The sequence below is a fragment of the Echeneis naucrates genome, chromosome 1 (genome assembly GCF_900963305.1).
Source record: "Echeneis naucrates chromosome 1, fEcheNa1.1, whole genome shotgun sequence".
Classification (NCBI taxonomy): domain Eukaryota; kingdom Metazoa; phylum Chordata; class Actinopteri; order Carangiformes; family Echeneidae; genus Echeneis; species Echeneis naucrates.
In genome coordinates this window covers 16962733-16982512 of record NC_042511.1, presented here as the reverse complement: position 1 = coordinate 16982512, position 19780 = coordinate 16962733, and the positions used below count along the sequence as shown (strand labels likewise).

At 40.4% G+C, this 19780-nt stretch overlaps 1 protein-coding gene across 2 annotated transcripts; it reads right to left on the bottom strand.

Moving 5' to 3' along the window:
• Positions 1-249: 249 nt before the first annotated feature.
• On the bottom strand, positions 250-18820 carry pik3r5 (phosphoinositide-3-kinase, regulatory subunit 5). Of its 2 annotated transcripts, none has more exons than XM_029508167.1 (18): positions 18558-18820; positions 11167-11282; positions 8258-8373; positions 8083-8151; positions 7613-7751; positions 6994-7063; positions 6408-6582; positions 5957-6125; positions 5770-5838; positions 4717-5597; positions 4422-4550; positions 4089-4220; positions 3869-3962; positions 3383-3459; positions 2850-2943; positions 2527-2609; positions 1895-2010; positions 250-1572 (listed from the first exon to the last, which is right to left on the bottom strand). In XM_029508167.1, the coding sequence occupies exons 2-18, from the start codon at positions 11264-11266 to the stop codon at positions 1422-1424; spliced, it is 2664 nt and encodes an 887-aa protein (XP_029364027.1). In that variant the 5' UTR covers positions 11267-11282; positions 18558-18820; the 3' UTR covers positions 250-1421. The 2 variants fall into 2 exon arrangements, with proteins under 2 accessions (XP_029364027.1, XP_029364035.1); XM_029508175.1 differs by having other exon boundaries at positions 4422-4547.
• Positions 18821-19780: the final 960 nt, after the last annotated feature.

Here is a 19780-nt window from a genome sequence, read left to right as displayed (position 1 = left end):
GGATTTTAAACCTTTTAGACGTCTGCTGAATAATTTATTACTATCGTTTTCTTGTGCTGTGAAGGATTGTATTTGCATGTCGTAATTGGAAAATGACAAGAAGGATATATTCCCATTCCTATTCATGGATTCAGATTCAGAGATCCTTCATTACTCACTGCTGGAAATTTTGATCCGTCAGTATGATGGCTAAATGAAAGCAAAAGTCAAGATGAATCTTAATCTACAATTAAAGACACACACTTTAATAATCATGGAATTTATTGTCTCCACTCCATCATTGATACACATACCATTATAAAACTAACGTTGAATATGTAGTATTTCAGAAAAACACTTACATTCTGAACTTTAAAGTACCTAATCTATTCAATCTAACGTTCAAGTGCATTGGCTCCATAAACTTTATCACCCCATGACAGCATCAGAACAGTGAGATTTAAAAGAGAAAAGAATGGCTATATACAAAGTGAAATGATTTTTTACAATGAAAAATGTGCTTTCAAGTGTATTTCTAAGCACCATTTTATATTTCTTACAGTCTATTTTCCATTCTACGCCATTGACAATATGGTTTCTGTCATAACAATATAGTTTATACATAACATAAACTATTTTACAACTATTACAAAGTTAAACTTAACTGCATGTGTTTCCAACCCCAGAGGAGTCAGTACTTTGGTTGAAGTCAAGTCAACTGGGACCTCTGCTGGTCTTCAGTTAAAACAGTGCAGTAATGGAAACTTCTCAGTAGAAATGTGACTAAAACCACACTAAACTAAAAATGTAGAACACATATAAACAAATATGGTGCGATATTCATTCTTCAAATACAGTATTTTACAAACATAATATTTACAAGTTTGCTAAATTCATAGTGTCCTTTGACAGATATAGGCACAGTCCAATAACTGTTCCTAGGTGTTACAGCATTGTCAGCAGGTGTCAAAATTTTCCCATGGTAGTCCTTGTCCATATAGGCCAATCCAGAGAAAAGTTCTTTGAGTTGTCACGGGAAAATGACCTCACTTTATTTACATTTCACCAACTGTTTAACAAATTACATTCTAATGTTACAGTGGTTAAAGTCACCCCACTCCCAAAAGGTACTGAGGAAGTGAAACTCATGGCTTGAACATGGAGTAGTTTCCCTGGCAATAGTCTGTTATTGCTTAGTACATAAAAATCTGGACTAGTCATCAATTCAGATGTTGTGGTCATACTTTTTTTCCATTGGTCATCTGGTATATGCCTATTTCAAGCACCCAGTCAGGTCTTCATTTTAGCAATGATCCTTTCAGTTCACATCCACATGTTTCCAACACCTGTGTGACACCAGGCAGAAATGACAGAAGAGTACGTCTCCTGCTCCCTGCCTGCCGTCAGAACATCGAGTCCGTCCAAACAAATGGTGATCAGCCTCAGGGAAGAGCCCCACTGAAAGTGACAATGGGCAGGCAAAGGAGGGAGCAGAAGGTGGGGTGGAGAGGCTGGATTTGAGCTGAGGTCCGGGATTTTCTTAGTCTCCAGTCAGTAGAGCCATCAGGTTTATAGCACACTGATATTTCACACCTTAATGGTACAGAGAGAGACATGAGTTAGACAAATAACAACATTGTTGCGAATTAATGTGTGCGTATTTTTTCCTATTCATGTTTTTCTTTTCCCAGTAGAAAACCGTGCCTGCAACTGTGTTTTCATACCCTATATGCCTTTATCGCCAGCATACAAGATATTTCAAAACATTGATGAAGACCTGAAAAGTCTTCTTGATAAAACTATTTGTATAAATGGAAAGAATGAATATCTTGTGGTGTACCACTTTCCAGACACTATACATGTCTACCCCAATTCCTGTGTGTGTGTGTGTGTGTGTGTCTGTGGTTATCCACACCTGGCGACGCTCTGTAATATCTTCTTTTCATCCTGATCCAGGCACACAGCAAAGGTTGTGTTTTCAGCACCGCTGACCTGCACCTTGTCCACCTTTACCTCTGTCAAGTTCAGTTGCTACAAAGGGAGAGTGCAAAACTGAATGTATTGCAACTGATGAATATGATTTTTGCAGTGAAAAGGTGATGTTTGAATTATGTGGGGACACATTATACTAATTGCTTTTGCACCTTAACTGAATGAATGTTCTCTACTCTGGGAGTTTTATAAAAGCATTGAGCTAAAAATCAATCATTTACATAAGCCCACATTCTCCTGCAATGTGTAATAGCTAATGCAAGTCGACGCTTTGAAAGTAAATGAGGTTAAGAGATCGTGCAACAATGTTGAGCAAACAACATTATTGCCAAAGCACACAACAGCAGAAAACTGATTATGTGTTGTGGCTTTTTGTTCCATCGAGCTGTCAGTGTGTAGAACCTCTGCTCTCCACATACGGGAGATGAGTTTTAGACAAAGGGAGGTGTCTGTCTTGCGATACATTATGTGTTTGAGAGCTGTTGTGAAAACTTCTTTGTTTGTTTTTTCAAAAACCTCAAAGCACTAAGACAGACTGATTCAAATCCTACTCACCTGGTTAAAGCCCTTCTTGCTTTTTCCATTCTGTCGCTTCAGAACTTCAGTCATTGTGAGCTGCAAGCACTCCATCTTTGAATCTGGCAGAGATGTTTTAGTTAAATTACAGATACATTTACACATTTTCATTGTTACCTGCTGCTGTCATGATGTAAATAAGGAATTGATAAAAGTTTAATATTACTAACAGCAACTGCGTCTCTGAGCTTAATGCAGGATCCCACCATAAACAGCAATTAATAGCATGCATGCTGTCAGTCAAAAACAATTTAAAACAGTTGACTGATTTATTCCATGAATCAATGCAACCAACCACCTACCTAGTTCCTCTGGGTTCTTGCACGCTTTGGTTAAGTTTACTGAAGTACAGACTTTTGTTTCTCTTTTCCACTGACTTCTTCCACTAATCACCACCTAAAGATGAGAAGCGAACATAAGATTATTGCTGCTATAGAATACACAAAAAGGAAAGGAAAAAGAGTATTTGATGATAACTGCATACAAGGAGTTTTTTTAGTAAGAGCAGCATTTCAGATTGAAGATATTTGTCTAATCAAAGATAAGGGACACATTCACAGTATAACATGATGGCAAAGCGACTAACATTAATAAACTTTAGCGTTTTGTAATTGGACTAGTTATTATTGTTAATATTCATACCAAAGTAAGCAGAGAAGGAAAATGATATGATATGATATGATATGAAGAGATACATGAGAATGTTGTTTTACAAACTTAATTTCTCTTTGAAATTTACTGTATTTCCTGTGGGGAAGTGACCACAGCTAAAATCAACTGAATTAGGGTAACCAGTGAAATGCTGCAGAGTCTCTAAAGGGATAATGAACCTTACCCTGTTGTAAACCATGTCCAACTTTAGAGGCACTGCTTCTCGGTCGCCATCAATGCCAAACCTTTTACTGGCAGCTCCTATACACAGAGAGAGAAACACACAGCATAGATTAGAAATCCATGTGAGAGCAGCGCTACTGTTTATACAGTTGAGAATAAAGCTATAAAAATGTTAGATTGGCACTCTCTAAAGATATATTGTGTAATGGAATATAGTCACAATAACTAGCTCTTAATGATTGGTACAAGCTTTTCCAAAATTTTTACTTCTCATAGGAAATGAAAAATCAGAAGTTCAAGTGGTGGCGATGAGTGAAACTAGAAAAGTAGAAGTGGACTGAATCATGATATAGAAAGCAGATGTTCCTCTACCATGAATTTAGTCCAGTGTTAACCTCATAATAGTGTTACATTTCACTGCATAAAAAGTGGAGTGATTGATTTATTTTTGCATTGTTGCTCGTGTGTGTGTGTGTGTCCCACTCACCCATGGCCTTTATGGCCCGTGTTCCCGCAGTGTGACCCAACTCTAGAGAGTGGACGAACACCTCGGTCCTCCTCTGCCCACAAGCTAACGTCAACTACAATGTAAAAGAGTATGGATGGATTTGTAGCAGAAAAACATCTCAAGGAAGGAAAGATGGATCGGGCATGGACAGATGTAATGTGTTATAACTCTGTGTGTGTGTGTGCATGTTTTGTCTAACCTCAGCCTGGTAAAGCTGGATCAAAGCAGGCCGTGCAGCGTAGCGGCAGTAATACAGGACCAAGTCGGCTAGGATCGGCAGACGCTGCTCGTATGAGCTATCATAGGACTCTGACTCCGTCTTTGAAGTTTGCTGCAAAAGAACACAAGAAAATCTTACATTTAGTGCAATAGTACAGCATGCTGATATAGAGCCAGATCAAACAGTTGACATTGTGTTAAAGTCTGAATGGTATGACGTCAGAGTAGACACATTGTTAATTGGATAAACATGAGTGCTAGACTCTTTGCAAACATTGGGCTAAGCAGAACTGAAGTTGGAGTGTAGTTGTACCTGACAGACAACAGTGGCAGGCAAGTTGAGCAGGCTGAGGGTGTTTCTCTTGTACCAAGGATCCAACATACCGAGGAGATGAGCGATGTCATTAGTACTGTCCCCTGTGCTACTGAGGGAAAGACCCTGCTGGAGAAAATGCATCAATTAATAAAAAGTGGAATACTCTATTTGTCATTATAGTCATTTTCAAATCTATGGTAAAGCGCAGATATTTGACAGTTCAAGAAGTACGACCATTTCAACAAAATTTTCTGTTCAATTTTTGAAGTTAAGTTGAGGTATTATTTCTTACTGCTGCTTTTGAAATTCCACTTTGAGTTACAGGACTGTCAGACTTCAGACACCCCGGTCCTCCTGCGTAATCCCTCTTCACAGGCACGAAGTAAAACTGAAGGTTAAAGGCCCGACTGAGATGTGGACACGCAGTCTCCTTCCTCCTCAGGCTGTTGTAGGCCCGGGCGACCTTCCCTGCTACATGATCAGCTCCAAAAACAACGACCCTCAGCGTAGTATTCTTACTGTCTTCATCACTGCTGAGAATTGGCCTCCTTCTGAAGCAGACATGTCTCAGAGTGTGACCTTGTGGCTGGGGTATGGGCTCAGGACTCCGTAATTTGACTTGTTGTGGTAGGGAGTTTGAGCGCTGTCCACGCACCACTAAAAGGTCTTTCGATTCTGTGTTTCCTAAGCTTTGGGCCCGGTTCAGTGACCGAGGGCGCTTAGGCTTGATGAAGAGCCTGTAAAAGTGCCGGCTGATCCGAGCACTTTTAGTAGATTTAGGTGAACATTTTTCCGCGATCGGAGAGGAGCTGTTATATTCATCAGAGTCTTCGAAGTAGTCACTATCGACTCCAGAAGTGACAGAAAAGAGTGACGACGCATAAGACTCTGAGGTAACAGACAGGGTGGAGAACATGGAGTCTTTGGAGGCAGTGGACATGGAGGAGATGGTGGAGTCACGGTGCTTGACAGTGTAGATATTAGGGATAGACATCGCAGGTGATCCTAACCTGTTTTCCTCCACATCTTTGTATTCTTCCCCCTCATCTACATTCAGTTCTGGGTCATCTTCCTCCTCATCATCATAAACAATGTCTACCCCTTCTTCATCCTCAGCCTGCCCAGTAGAGGTGACTTCATCAGGATCATTCTTCAAAAGGGAGTTCAAAACATCTGCAAGAGTCAAAATGGACTTCAATAGACATTCAACTATAATTTTTTTTACTGTAAATACCGTTCATCTGTGTATCACATTAAACCTGGGAATAGATTTATTGGTAACTTCGCATTGGAATGGTCACTAATGGTACATATCAGTAATAAAGTATAATGAGGAGTACTTTACCAAAGTTATCTTTTTCCCAGTGAAACATATAACACTTGGCTGTAGGCAGTGGTAGCGTCTGTAGCATTCCTTAAGGAGAGGAGAGGAGAAATAGAGCTAAATAATAGCCTAGAGCAATTTCGACTGATGTTACCTTGTTAAAACATTGATACTATATTATATTCCGGTTCATGATTTGGTCTCGTACCATCACACTTCCTTCCATTGGATGCTGGGATTCTTATTCTCACCCTCAGCTCCTCCAGTCCTTGGATCACATGGCTGCGTCCCTTCGAAGGATCACTTATGGCCGCAGCCTTCTCCATGACATCACTTATTGTGGAGAAAAACTCACCGAGTTCACTCAACGATTTTCCCTGCAAAGTTGTTAAATACACCATGGTATAGTGAAGATACAATTTTGCTTGATATTGATTAGATGCCAGTATAATGCAAAGCCTTCATACAAATGTATTATTAACTACCGGTGCACGAAAACATACACGCAACGACTGTTAAAATGGTACAGCAGTTTTCATGTTCTTAAAACTCACATCTAAAGCAAAATTACAGTTGATTCTGGACATTTTAAACACAAATTTCTAACAAAGATTTAGCAGTTTTTGAGACTCTTCCAATCACAGTCTCTAAGCACATACCTGCAGGGCGTTGTGAATACTATGTAGAGGGTACTTGGTGCCTAGTGTGGACTGGAAGGCGTGTTTGATTAGGGTGATGTAAGTCTCCCTCTGCGAGTGCTGAATGTGAGTGAGCTGCTCAGCCACTGACAGAAAGTCTGCAGGCACCTCACCGGGCTTCATCAGCAGCACAGTCCTGCAGGCAGCAGACCGATGATATCACTGCTAATGTGTGAGCATGTTTGTAAATACAGATTGGGGAAAAGGCAAACAGGAGACTGTGGTGATGGTGGAGATTAATGGGTGGGGAGGGGAATATAAGGGACTTTTTACATTATGAAATTATTTTTTTGTGCTAACCAGCTAAAAAAAAGACATGATATCCGATCGGATAAACTTACTACGAACTGTAGATGTGATAAAGAAAAAATATATCCAGAAAGCAGAAGGCAATTGAGTGCAAGAGCCGTACAGTCTGCCCTGGACTGAAGAAGGGAAGTAAGCAGGAGGATGTACAATATTGTACTTTTCTACCATTTTTAGAAAGAAAAGATTGACTCATAAACACTGAAGAGTTTCACTGATCAGCACTTACGAGTGGACTTACATGGTCTTTGAGCACTGGCTTGAGGTGTTAAGGCCTTGCTCTTCTCTCACCAATCTCTGAAAAGAAATTCCTGTGAGGAAAATGGAAAATTAGATCTGTTGGCTGGAATATAGTGCTATACATGACAGCATATTAGTGGACTACCAAAATCTATTATAGCTCATATACACATATATTACAAAGCGAAAATCCATCTTCTGATATGTAATGAGATGTATTTTTAAAGGCGTTTAAAAAAATAACTGAGTTGAACTCTCATTCATTCAAATGTATTAATCAATTGAATTTACTCCATTGATGTGGTTTTGCCACCCTTCTGACCCTTCCTGTTTACAACAGCATAAGTGTGCACATGTGGCTTCTGCTTTTCATTTTTTGGAAAAAAGTTACATCCGCTTTCAAATAATTTATCATAATAGGAAATTGTCTGAAGAAGTGCCCAATCCAAAGCCTCATCAGCTTCCTTTCAGTGCATTTCTTAGACTTGTCACTAGAGGGGGAACAATTACAAGGTTTGGAAAAACTGCATGAGGCTGTGTGAAGCTGAACATGTGAGGACTCATTGAAAAACAGAGAGAGAGAAGGGGCCTTTAAAATAAATGATATGTTGAACAAATACCTGGAGCCTTGATTTCCAGCTGTAGTGTGGAGAGGAGGTTTTTGCACACACTACAGTAAGGCTCAGGCCAGGTGAGGAAGCAGCGAAACACCTCTGCGGCTTCCTCCAGCAGCTCTGTGTCTGGAGGACAGTATGGCGTCTGCAAATAAACATACGTTAGCATGGATATGTTGAGGAGCAACAAGACCTGCCGGGGTCTTCATGGGTTGCTGCTCTGCTTAGACACCACGGATACAGTTCTACTTTGTGTAAGGTGTTTGTGTTTGTTCTTGTCATTCATTTCATTATTCAACAGTGTTTTTATAACAAAATCATGCAAGACATTTATCTCACAACAGCACCTCAAAAAAACTTCATAGTGGTTAGATTTGAAGAACTAATTGACCTTTTGGGTGGAGAATCCTCGTACATATATGAAAAAGAATGATTGGAAGAATGATTTTGATGTGTTGGTTGAATACTGTTCATACCTGAAGCAGTGTGGAGAAGAACATGATAGCCAGAGGAACCACCAGCTCATAATGGCACTGCTCCTGAACCTGAACACCAACACACAGACACACAGAATGAGCAGTGGCGTTGGGATCACCGTACAGTGAGCAGAATGCGCCATTTCACGATGACCTTTGTCTTTTGACCTCTTACCTCTTTGGCTTTTATGATAATCTGCTGTAAGAGGATCAAAAAGTTCTCGGGGTCTCTCTTCACCAGCTCCTCCAGGCTCCAGCGATTCATTGATTGACCCGCTGAACACATCAGCACTGAAACACAACATATGTACTTTCATGGTAATACCTGAATACCTTAAATGCTTGAGACACATAAGAGGAGATAAAAAGGCCACATGAGTTATCCAAAAAATATGTGAAGGCAGAAAATAGTATATTAACTTCTTTAGCATCAAGTTCACCTGAAATGTGTTAAATAGGTTGTATTCTGTTAGATTGGAGCATCATTATATTGCACAACATATCTGAGTTGGGTCTTTGCTGATGACACATGGAGCTCTGAATACAAGCAAGGTTAATTTACCTTTTATTTAACCAGGTGTGAACTTCATTGTGACAAAAACCTGATTTTAAATACAGGCCTGGCATCATAGAAGAACTACTAGAATTGCGTGACCTCATGCTCAAATCACAAACTTTTATTCCGACTGCTTTGGAACAGCCTTGAATTGAAAAAGAGATCAATCTGCAGATCATCCCATGTGGAAGAAGAAAACAGTAAAACTTTTTGAAAGCACAGGCTGTTGGACTTCAATTTTGATGTGTGTGTATATATAAGCTTCATAATTTTTTTGAACATGAAACTTCCGTTGAAGCATTTCATTTCAAAGCCAACAAATTATGTGAAAGCAAATGTAACACCACATGATGAATAAGTGGTGTATCATCGCAGGTAATTTCACACTTGGGTTTGGGGGCTGCAGCGATCCAAACACAAGTTTGCAACAGGTCACAAAGGGGCTTTAAAGCCCATAACACCCAGAGGTTCTTGTGCGCTTTGAGGGTGTGTTTTATCGCCTTTTGTTCAGTGTTTCATATAGGATGTTTGTACATGTACAAAACTGGCAGGATGGATTTCCTGTTTCAAGCACAATAATGGTGTTGTTTCATACTCGAAAGAAGTCAATTCACAAAACATTATCAGCCAGGTTATATAAAGTCAATTATGTTTTTCTTTCTTTCAGTTTCTGACAAAAAGCCCACTCAAGACTGATTGTTGGAGGGGATCTAAAGGCAGGAGATGTGTTGTTTTGTTGGGCTCTGAATTTCTTGAAAATGTGAAATGTAAATGGGAGATTAAATAATGGGAGAAAGCTCTACATGTAATATGTAAAACCACAGTAATCTCAATCTGTCACATTGCCAAAAAGTGGTGAAAGTAAAGCTGGGTGCTCACACTTAGTTTATTTTCTATCATTCTCTTGGCCTCAACAACTCCTGGTGCATCTCCAAGAAGCTCAAAAGGAAGTAATACATTAGTGGTTGATTAGGTTCCACAGAAATGTGTCATCACTTCTTGAATTTCCCTGAGGCTCTTTACACCTATGAGCGCGATCTAACAATTTCTGGAAAAAAAAAAAAAGAGTAAGGTTGAGTCTATTCAAAGGTCATAGGTGCATTTGAATATATCAGCAGTAAGTGGGAAGCTCTACAGGTTAACTCAGATAAGATGCAAGCACAGGAAATAAGGCTGAAAGCTTTGAATCATCCTGTCGACACGAACATTTGATTATCTCTAAAGTAAAATGTTTGAGGATGTAGGAGACATCAAATGTGAAAAACAAATGTCGGCTTCAGCTAGCGCGTTGTAAAAGTCAAAGCCACATCACCCAAGACTATCAGGGACTACAACCCAGATTGCGTTTGGATAAGCACGCCTCACCTGGCTCTGGTTGATGTGTGGGATGCTGACGTCTATATGTTTTCACACTCTGCACCACAGTAACTCCTGCCTTAAGATGCCTCACTGCGGTATGTGGCACCGCTTCCTCCCAGCTGTCTATTCACACAACTTCCTCCAGCACCCAATAACACATTTCCCTCATCATCTGACAGCAACAGTATCGCCAACAACAAACTTGCTTTGACTACTAGAAACTCATATGCACTGTGTGCTGAGTGTGTGTGTGTGTGTGTGCGTCTGTCACATATTGGTCGTAGCATTGAGAAACTGAGAACAAACAACTGCATTTAAGGTTTGACACCAAGCAACAAAACAAGATTAAGCCTGCAGCCGAGGATATTCAGTCAGGTCAATGGCATATTATTAACATCTGCTGTCCTCTCGTTGGCATGTCAAAATATCTGCAGTGAAAAATTTATTTCTGGGAATTTATTAAAATAACGTGATCCACCACCTGAGCTGCAGAGTGAGCGCCAACTACCATAAATCAATCCCCAAATGAGTTTTTCTCTTTGGCAGCTAGTCTATGAAAGTAATTTCCCAATTTGTGTCAAGAGGATTCAGTTTTCATTTCCCTTCTATATGTGTAGCTGTTTGATCATGAGCCAAGAGAAATGTGAACAGATTAAAAAAAAAAAAAAAAAAGTTTAGGCCAAGAACCAGATAAGTGCTTTGATCACAGTTAGAGGACAGATCAATGGCGATTCTGAATGTTGTATATTTAGATGCTTCGCTGATGAGAACACTAAGGTTATTGCTTCACGCGGAACAAGGTGAAGATGGACATTCTTAAATGCTGCCATTTCCCAACTAAATGTCTACCATGCATGTTTTAAGAGAATCCCAGAGTCCTTGTGGGACCTTCTGATTTCCAATTACATGTTCCCTCATGACATCAAAACATTCTTTGACCCCAGGGTTAAAAATGTTGAAATACATGCCGTTTTCCATCTGAGGTCCCGATTTATAAAATGTGTTTCACTGAAAAAACACCTCACAATAACACAACAACTCCAATTCAGAAATTCAAGCAGTGACGAAGTGAAGAAACCTAATTACGTGTTGTTACATGAGTCACTGCCACATGCTCTAACTAAATGCTTTTCAGCAGGAGCCGATCTCTGCTGTGGTCCTCATCTTACCGTTCCACTGGTGTGTCGCTGTGGGGCTCTGTCTCAGCCCGTCCAGACACCTGTCCAGAGCGTGCTGAATCCTGTCCTCTGTACACGATGTGTGCTGCATATTCACCACTCAGCTTCTGTGGAGTGACAAGAGATACGCCTGACATTAAGTATCAAAACATGATGCACAAGTTAATTCCTACTCATATAATCTCTATGTTTACAATGCATGCATGGACACACGAGCTTTTCTTTTTGCCGATAGTGTGCGCTATCACATCTGTTTTGCATGAAGGCAGATCACCCGGTAAGTATGGAAATTCATCAAGACACACAAACCATAAAGGGACGTATCTGAGAAGAAGGAAAAAAAAAACAAACAAACTCAGAGTTGCTTGTATTTTTGTTTTGTTGCCATGGTTCCTAAAATATTACATGCTGTAGAACACATAATAAATGCTCTTTTTCGCCACAAGCTAAATTGCTTTTGTGTGTCCACTGGAGTTTATTTTTGCCATCTCTTTGCTCAGCTTCGCTCTGCTGGAGACTTTGATCAGCCAGTTTTATCAAATGCTGAGGGGTCTGTAATTTATTTCAAATATTAAATCCACCAACAGAAAAAAACACCCTCAATTTCCAGCTCAGTTTAAACAAAATAAATGCATATTGAATGTTACCAATACGATAGATAACATAAAAAAAACTGGCTAATGACACTCACTCGTGGACTGCCTTACAAGTAACACATTGAATATTTTGCATAAACATAACAGGCAGCCAAAGAGGAAGTTTACTGTAATTACTGTGTTGGATTCCTGACATTACCCAACAAGCAACAGCAACTTTCAAACAAAGCAACAGTTTTTTATTTTTCCCAATGTGACTAAGGTACGTAAAAAGGAGAAAATCACGGTCACATTCATCAGCAAAAAGAAACAATATTGTTGACTGGAGAGACTGTGAAAATAGTACACATAATTCCAGTATTACCACAGCCTGTTTGGCGCGTCAGGTCTTCACCAATGAAGATACGAGGATGTGCGAAGGTGACGTTTTAAACTTTCAGTACATCATTGCATTGGCTGTTTTTCATGCAGCAAGCCAGGACAACCCAGGTGTGGCTAGTTGTTTCAGTTCTGTTATGAGCACATCTCATCAGAGCCTTAGAGGCATAACAAGACACCAGGGACATCCCATCACTCACTTAGTGGAGAGCTTAGACAGATTTATGAGTCCTGTCTGTATTTAGGGAGGATAAACAACAATCTTACAGGTGGCAAATGACACAGTTTGAAATCTGTGACACAACCAAAATGAAAAGCTGATCAAAGCTGCCCCCTAAACCCAGATTGTTGTTGAAGTAAAAACAGAAGCTGCCGTTCACTTTGGCAGTGGACCACGTCTTTACTGGAAACACCTACCCAACTATGAGTTTCTATGCAGGTCCCACAGGTGGGCACTGTTCATACCACAGACCAGAGTGGCCACAAAAAACATTTTGAAAGAAGTTGTTGCTGACACAATATGTAAATACAGCATATCACGACTTAATTAGGTACTCCCAGCCTCCACAAGTTTTGCTCTTTGTTGACCTGCATCCTACTGCATACTTAGTTTGACCTTAATTCTACCAGACCTTCATCTTTTACAAACAATGTTTTATTCGGTCACCAACATTAGAGCACAAGGAGACTAGACAACATGAATATACAAATATCAAGTCAAAAAAAGAAAGTCTACATACATGACATACAATTTTTAATTTTATTTTTTTCTCACAACCTGATGACCTGACTCACTGATTCACTGACTGGTATTATAAGTATTATAAGTATTATAGATCATAATAAACAAAGACAACATCTATAGATGTGCGAATGTAATAAAGTTATTTGTGGAGTTCTTAATTACTAATTTGGAAGATTTTTGTTTTTTGTGCAATACCCAAGTTGCAGCTGATGACTGTGTTACTGCTGGATATATTTTTAAAGCTTCTCTTTCCTCATATTGGAGTTTTCCATGCAAATACGGCGCATGTGTACAAATTCAGGGAAATGTCAGAATTTGCAAAGCAGAACAAAAACTTCCCAAACGAAAAGGGGGCAAAGCTTTTTAAAGACTTTTTGCTTCCGATCTTGAGCAGCTGCTGTTTTCTTTTTTTGTTGATATGTACTCACGTTACATTTTGTGCTATGTAATCATATCAGCCATATTTTCATTCAAGTAACAAGCCCCAATAATTCTGACCATTTGAATTTGATCCAAATATAGATGTACAGTATTTAGCTGGTTTCATAGAAGAAAAACAAGAATGTGATGTGGTGAGTATGTCAAAGCTTATGTCCACGTTACCATGGGACCAGAATTGGAATATGACAGTTTCTTAAAGTTCAGTGTTGATGCAACTATTTATCAGTGTAATCTGCAAGAAGAGTAAATTCAGCAGGGACAGAGATGAGCAATGACACAAAAAGATGTTCAAAAAAAAATTCCCCAGTGAGTGACAAATTCCCCACTTTATCTGAAAGCCAGATATACACAAATAAAGTTACCGAATGACTCACTTGCTCACACCCACGGAGCTAATAAGAAATTGGATGAATGTGTGATGTTTCACCTCTGTCCATAAGTGGATTACACAAACAAGGTGTAAATTGTGAAATGTGTGCTTCAGAGATGTCAGTGCTGAAGGTCAAAAGACAGGTTTCTCTTTCAAAAAGATATCAATCTTTTCACCTTGTCAGAAAATGCAAGACTATCCTTTAAAGACTTGATACTAGTGAACACACATAAACAGCCATGTACTCTGCTTGGAGAGATACACAGTATCCACACACACGTACAGCATACAAACATCTCATCATCATAACAAGTGGAAAAGTGGAGCAGGAAGCTCCTGGTTCAGGAGGCCAGAGGAACGAAGCCGAATGATCCTCCAGCACTTCACCCTTTTTCCTACTGTTACCTTTCAACAATACCACCAACTCCACAAATAAACAACACATCCATGTCGCCCTTTTTTCTCACCGACCCCTCTTCCCCAGAGGGGTATTGTGTCTAAAGAGAAATCTGGAGTGGCACTGAGGTGGTTTACAGAGGCGCACGGAGGCGAGCAAGTGGGACACTTATGCTAAGGGGCTCCGGTCATTGTCAAGGTTGAACCAGGTTTGGATGAGAGCCCGGTGAGAGTGGAAGGAACTAATAAGTCAAAGCTATGATGACTCCTACATCCAGTATGGGGTTCAATGGAGACATGTAAAAGTAATAAAAAGAGCTGAGGAACTCAAATGAGGTCGTATGATGCAGTGAAAGTTTATTATTCACAACAGGAACAGGCTTTTCAAAAGCCTCTCTTCTCAAAGAAAATGTCAACACATTATGTAACAAAGAGATCACACTGATAAATGCCAAAGTAATGAATAAAATTATAGGCAGCCTTGGAGTATGGCTTGATCGAAAATTTGATCCCTCCGGAGTGTCATAATAGTTGTTTACCTCAAGTTTCTGCTCGTCATTTTGCAAATGTATGAGCCTGTGGCGGCGTTTCATAAGAGGATGTATGCAGCACATCCCGAAGAGTCAACAAGGTCACTTCCACTTTTTCACGACCTGCAACTTGCAACAGTCAGACAATAACAAGCAGTGTTTGCGTGGCACTAAAAGGCTTGAATTAGTCCCCAAAAATGATTTGATGTGTGGTGAATTAACCCTCAAACCAACAGAGGTGGTTATGTTGAATAATAAAGAGAAAATGTCAGTGTCCACACGCTGAACATATTAATGGTACAAACTGATAGCTGTGGCGCAATTAGCAAAGAGCCAAAGCTCAATTACAAAGAGCTGCATTGCTCTTTGACAGTTCACTGAAACCCAAAAAGGGAAACATGAAAACAATTAAATAATCGCATTCATCACACTCACACATGGTTCATATAGCCCACATTGACCAGGGGTTGTCAGAAGATGATGTTTTTCAGGCTGCAGTGTTGATCACAGGACAGGAGCAGCTAATGAAGAGGATTTTAGTGCCACTGACATCAAATATATCTGCAGGTGAAAGCTAGGATGTTTTCAAACCTGTTAATTTTGTCACTGACAATAGTTTTTGTTTATTGTGGTCACTTTGCATCCACGCCGAACTGTGAATTGAGATAGAGCTCAGTCTTTCCTTCCTCTCGTGCTCTGTCTCTCTTGTGCCCCTTCCCGATCGAGTGTTACAAAACTTTCCAGACAAAACCCATGAAGCTCATAGCGCTGCACCTCCACCTGTGTCTTTCTCTCTGTCTGTCTGACTGCTTCCCATCTCCCCCGCTGATCCCATTACCAACTGCTTCCTAACAGGAAAGTTGCTCCCCTGCTTAGCTGAGGAAGCAGGTGCCTCCCTATTGTTGTGGTGTGATCAGACCCTCAGATACACTCCCACAGACCAGGGAGGAGAGTCTGTGTGTGTGTGTGTGTATGTGTGGGTGTATATACAGTATGCATGCCTGTCAATTTCCCCATCCTCCACCCTCTCCTGATTGATAGAGTCTGATATTCCCAACCAGTTTTTCCCTGTTAACTCACAAAGCAGCCCCGCCTCCTTCCTCCAATCATCTTTCCCTCCACTGACCTACTGGATGTGAACTAGCCTTAGATGGCTTTAGGAAACAACAGCGGTCCAACTCCAAAGCTCTGCCCTAAGTGAGTGCTTCCTTTTAGTTCAAACAACTGCCATCGCTGAGAACTGAGCAGTCCGACAAAGGAGGAGCTGTATGTGTCATGAAGCCACTGAGTTAACTTCACAAATGAAATTCATATTGAGTTGGCAAATTAACCAAACATTATCACCTTAAGGCCCATTCACTTTTTGTCATCATGGCCTTACCTTAACCAGCAACTAGACTTCTGGACAGGTTTTTTTGGACTATATTATTGTTTGTATTGCACTTGGAGGTTGTTTTCTTCTCGCAACTGATCCAGACTGAGTTTGTTTTACTCTGATCTCATCTGTCATTTAATGCAGCAATACAATTGCATAGATGAGACTCAAACAGGAAGTATCAGCTTTCAAAATACACAGACACACACCAGTCTCCTCGAGATCTAAGTACAGCACAATAACACAGAGGTTGTTTTGTCACTTGAAATCCACAGCATGGCCTTTGGTCTTAATTTCCTCAATAAACACACACACACACAAAATAAACCAGGATGAAAGTGCTGTGAATGCAAATATTGGGCTGTGACCTTAACTCAAGGGAACAAACAGCTGATGTCCGTGCAGTCTTTATCTGCTCAATTTCACACCCAATAACACCAATATTTATTATACGACAACAGATGAGGAAGCAGATAGGCATGATCTCTGCTGATAAATCATATCTGGTTATAATAATCAGTTCAAATTTATTAATACACCACCAAATCACAAAAGAGTCACATCAGGGCCCTTTTACATATAGAGCAGGTCTAGGCCAAACTCTTCATAGGATTAGGGTGCTGTTAAAGCACTGTTGCATGCTTTGCAATTTACACCGCTGAGTGTATTTTGTTGTTTTGTTTTTTTCTCTTGTTGTATCAACAGGTGTGTGTGTTACTCTCATGCAAAAGCACCCACACACGGTGGTGGAAACCTCAAAGTATGTGTAGTAAAGGTGAAAATGAAGATTTTACTGATACCACAACCATACAGAGACAAACAGGAAGCAATATTGTGAATAACATAATATGGTGCGTGTGATTTGCCAAAAGCACACCCACTGTGACAGTCTTTGTGCTACATATGAAATACATGTTGTATGTCTAATCAAGTCCTTCATCTGTGACTTTTTCCAAAATGACACAGGACCTCCCCCGCCACACCGGCAGTTTTTATTTCTCAACAGGATGAGATGATTGTACTCAAACTGATTGTGTAATTGGACGATTTCTTAGAAGAATAAATGATCCCACACAATGTGGCTGTACTGGAAGAGTCTGTCTTCATCTGGCAGACAGGGGGACAGGGTGCAGGCCATAATGATTTCATTACATTATTTGGTAAAGCGCAGACAACTGTACAGATAAGAGGATGTGGGTCAGATTCTGCTGATTTGACACTTAAACTGGGACTTAATAATGGACATTTTAAAATAGAAGTGACAGCCTCACAGCCTGAATATATAAAAATGTGGCTGCCATATTGAAAGGACATGAGGTCAATCAGGTTTAAAATAAAGTCTCTAATAGATTTGTAATTTGGCTGTAGACGCTTTAAACGGTGTGAAGCCTCACTGGATCTTCTTATTTAGCATCTCCTTTCCCCTTTACATTATTTGTTTATTACTCCTGGTATTATACAAGTTATGTGCCAATTTATTTCACACAGTAATGAATTATGAATGCTACACCTTTTGCTCATGTGTGGCTGATGATTGGTTAGTTTAAGTTTTAAAAAGGATGTTCATGGCTCAGTAGTGTTTCTATGGGGAGGAGCCCCCAAAGACAGATTCAGTCATGTCAGACTGATTTCATGGTTCAGGGACATGGTTCACAGTTCAGTCTTTGCCTGAATCACTGGTTGTCACGTTTCAATGCTGTTTCTCGACCTATCCACATGATTGATGAACTGACTACAGACCTAAAACGCAGATTCAGTGAGAACCACATGCACATCACTGTCAAAGTGTCGATTCAACTGGACCTCGTCTTCTGAGTAGAACAAGACAGGTTCACAGAACTCAGCCCAAAACTGTGAACCCAAATGAATTTATTAAGCTTCACTTAATATGCTGACACCAACATCTGAGGTCAGCACATCCCACTGACTTAAATCATTCTTCCCATTTACAGACATTTTAAAGAAAACAACCATGCACAGAACACGTGCTTCTTACCTCAACTTCCTCCATCATAATTAAAGGCATGAATCATACAGAGCATCTGAAAAAGCAGAAGTTCACTATACGGTATCACAGTGAGGACTCCAGTGGCTTTGAGGGAGGTGGACCTGTGTCTAAGAGTTCACACAAAACACTTTAGCATGCACTGATGCATTTCCCATCGCCATGAAGCTAGCACTGCCCATCAGTTACAGGAGGCAAGACTCCTGATTTAACATAACCGAGTGGCTCATATAAAAACACAATATTACTTGAGTCGAAACAAGATGGCATGGAGAGTTAATGAAACATAAAAGCCCCCAACATGAACGTGATGATAGATGAAGTCGCAAGTTCATATTTCCTCAAACTATTTACCAAATATGCAAATGGTGAACGCTCCCAAGTCAGGTCTACAAGTCAGAGGGTTCCCAGAGAAAAACTGTCCCCCAGCCAAACACCTGGACATGGACAGGGACAGAGACTGATGTCCCATCTCCGTCCCACGGAGCACACAGAGGAGATGTCCTTCAAATTAAAACATCCCAACTGTTGCTTTCATTGTCTTACCTTACTGTCCAGCATCCATATTTCCTGCACTTGTCTCAACGGTCCAAAGACTCCAAAGGCGACGGGTGTCCAGCTCAGTCCCTGTGCCCATTCATTCACACATCACGGCTGGCGGACAGCCGGAGCCCCATCCCGGGCATGGCGCGGTGCTGCAGCCCGACAGGAGTGCGGTCAGCTGCGGGCTGAGCCGGTCGTGTCTCCCCGCTGCGCTCAGAGACGTCTGCGCTCAAACACACTCTCTCTCTGTGTGGCGTTTAGAAACAGGAAGTGTACGACAGAGCTGCGTGTGAGCACGACTGAGAGCACTGCTGTGTGTGTGTGTGTGTGTGTGTACGGGTGTGCGTGATCATGTGGCTGGAAGAGTAGCCAATTGTGTGCGTGTCTGCATGTGTGTTTGGAAGAGATGTTGACCTCTGAAGGGAAGTCATCTGTTTGACGCGTTTGCTTTCACGCTATTTTAACAATAAGAAGTGAAGTGGCTCTGTTTAGATGTTGTGGCTTTGTTCGTTTCTACCACTAACTATTGGCAGCAATAAGAGAAAACTGTTTTCTGGCCCATTAGCATTTAAAGACTGGGACAAGAAGATGTCTCTTCTAATATTTTCTGTCCACCTTGAAGTCCTATTGGCCTGCAGCTGATGACACATATACACTATTATGAATGCAAACTGTTGCATTCTGGATTTTATTTCTACGGAAAGTTCTTAAATGCATATAAGAGTTGAGAATATCAATATTCCTCACCTGCTCTTAGTCGGGGGAATGCTGACCTGACTTCCTCCTCCTGCTTTGCCTACCATTTACATTTTATGTGAATTCCCCTTCTCATGAAAGAGGGAAATGTGGTGGCCGGACAAACAAAACAAGAGACATTAAACAGAAGAGCATGTCATCAGACTGGAGAATATATTAAAAGTGTTGTTGATGATAAACCATGATAGGAACAAATGAACATTTTCAACAGGGTTTTTGGTCAAAATTAAGAGGCAAAACAGCTGAGTGATCCTCAGAAAATATGTCTTTTATGTTAAGAAACAATCTTTTGAAATAACCAAATCTATCTGGAAATTTCCACATAATTTTTTTTCTTTGTCTTTTCATGTAATTTTGCTGATCCAAGAAACATACTTTTCTTGTTCATTATACCTTATTTGAGTGAAAATGACATGAAAATACAAAGTGTGATGATGAAAGGATCTTTCCTTTCAAGGGGAAATATGAAC

What these genes read in the sequence shown, in the direction of transcription:
- pik3r5 (XM_029508167.1), bottom strand. Translation starts at nt 11,266, where the DNA reads ATGCAGCACACATCGTGTACAGAGGACAGGATTCAGCACGCTCTGGAC. An exon ending in TTATCATAAAAGCCAAAGAG is followed by an intron (nt 8,152 to 8,257) that starts GTAAGAGGTCAA and finishes GTTGGTGTTCAG; the next exon opens with GTTCAGGAGCAGTGCCATTA. An exon ending in ATATTACAGAGCGTCGCCAG is followed by an intron (nt 1,573 to 1,894) that starts GTGTGGATAACC and finishes TGTACCATTAAG; the next exon opens with GTGTGAAATATCAGTGTGCT.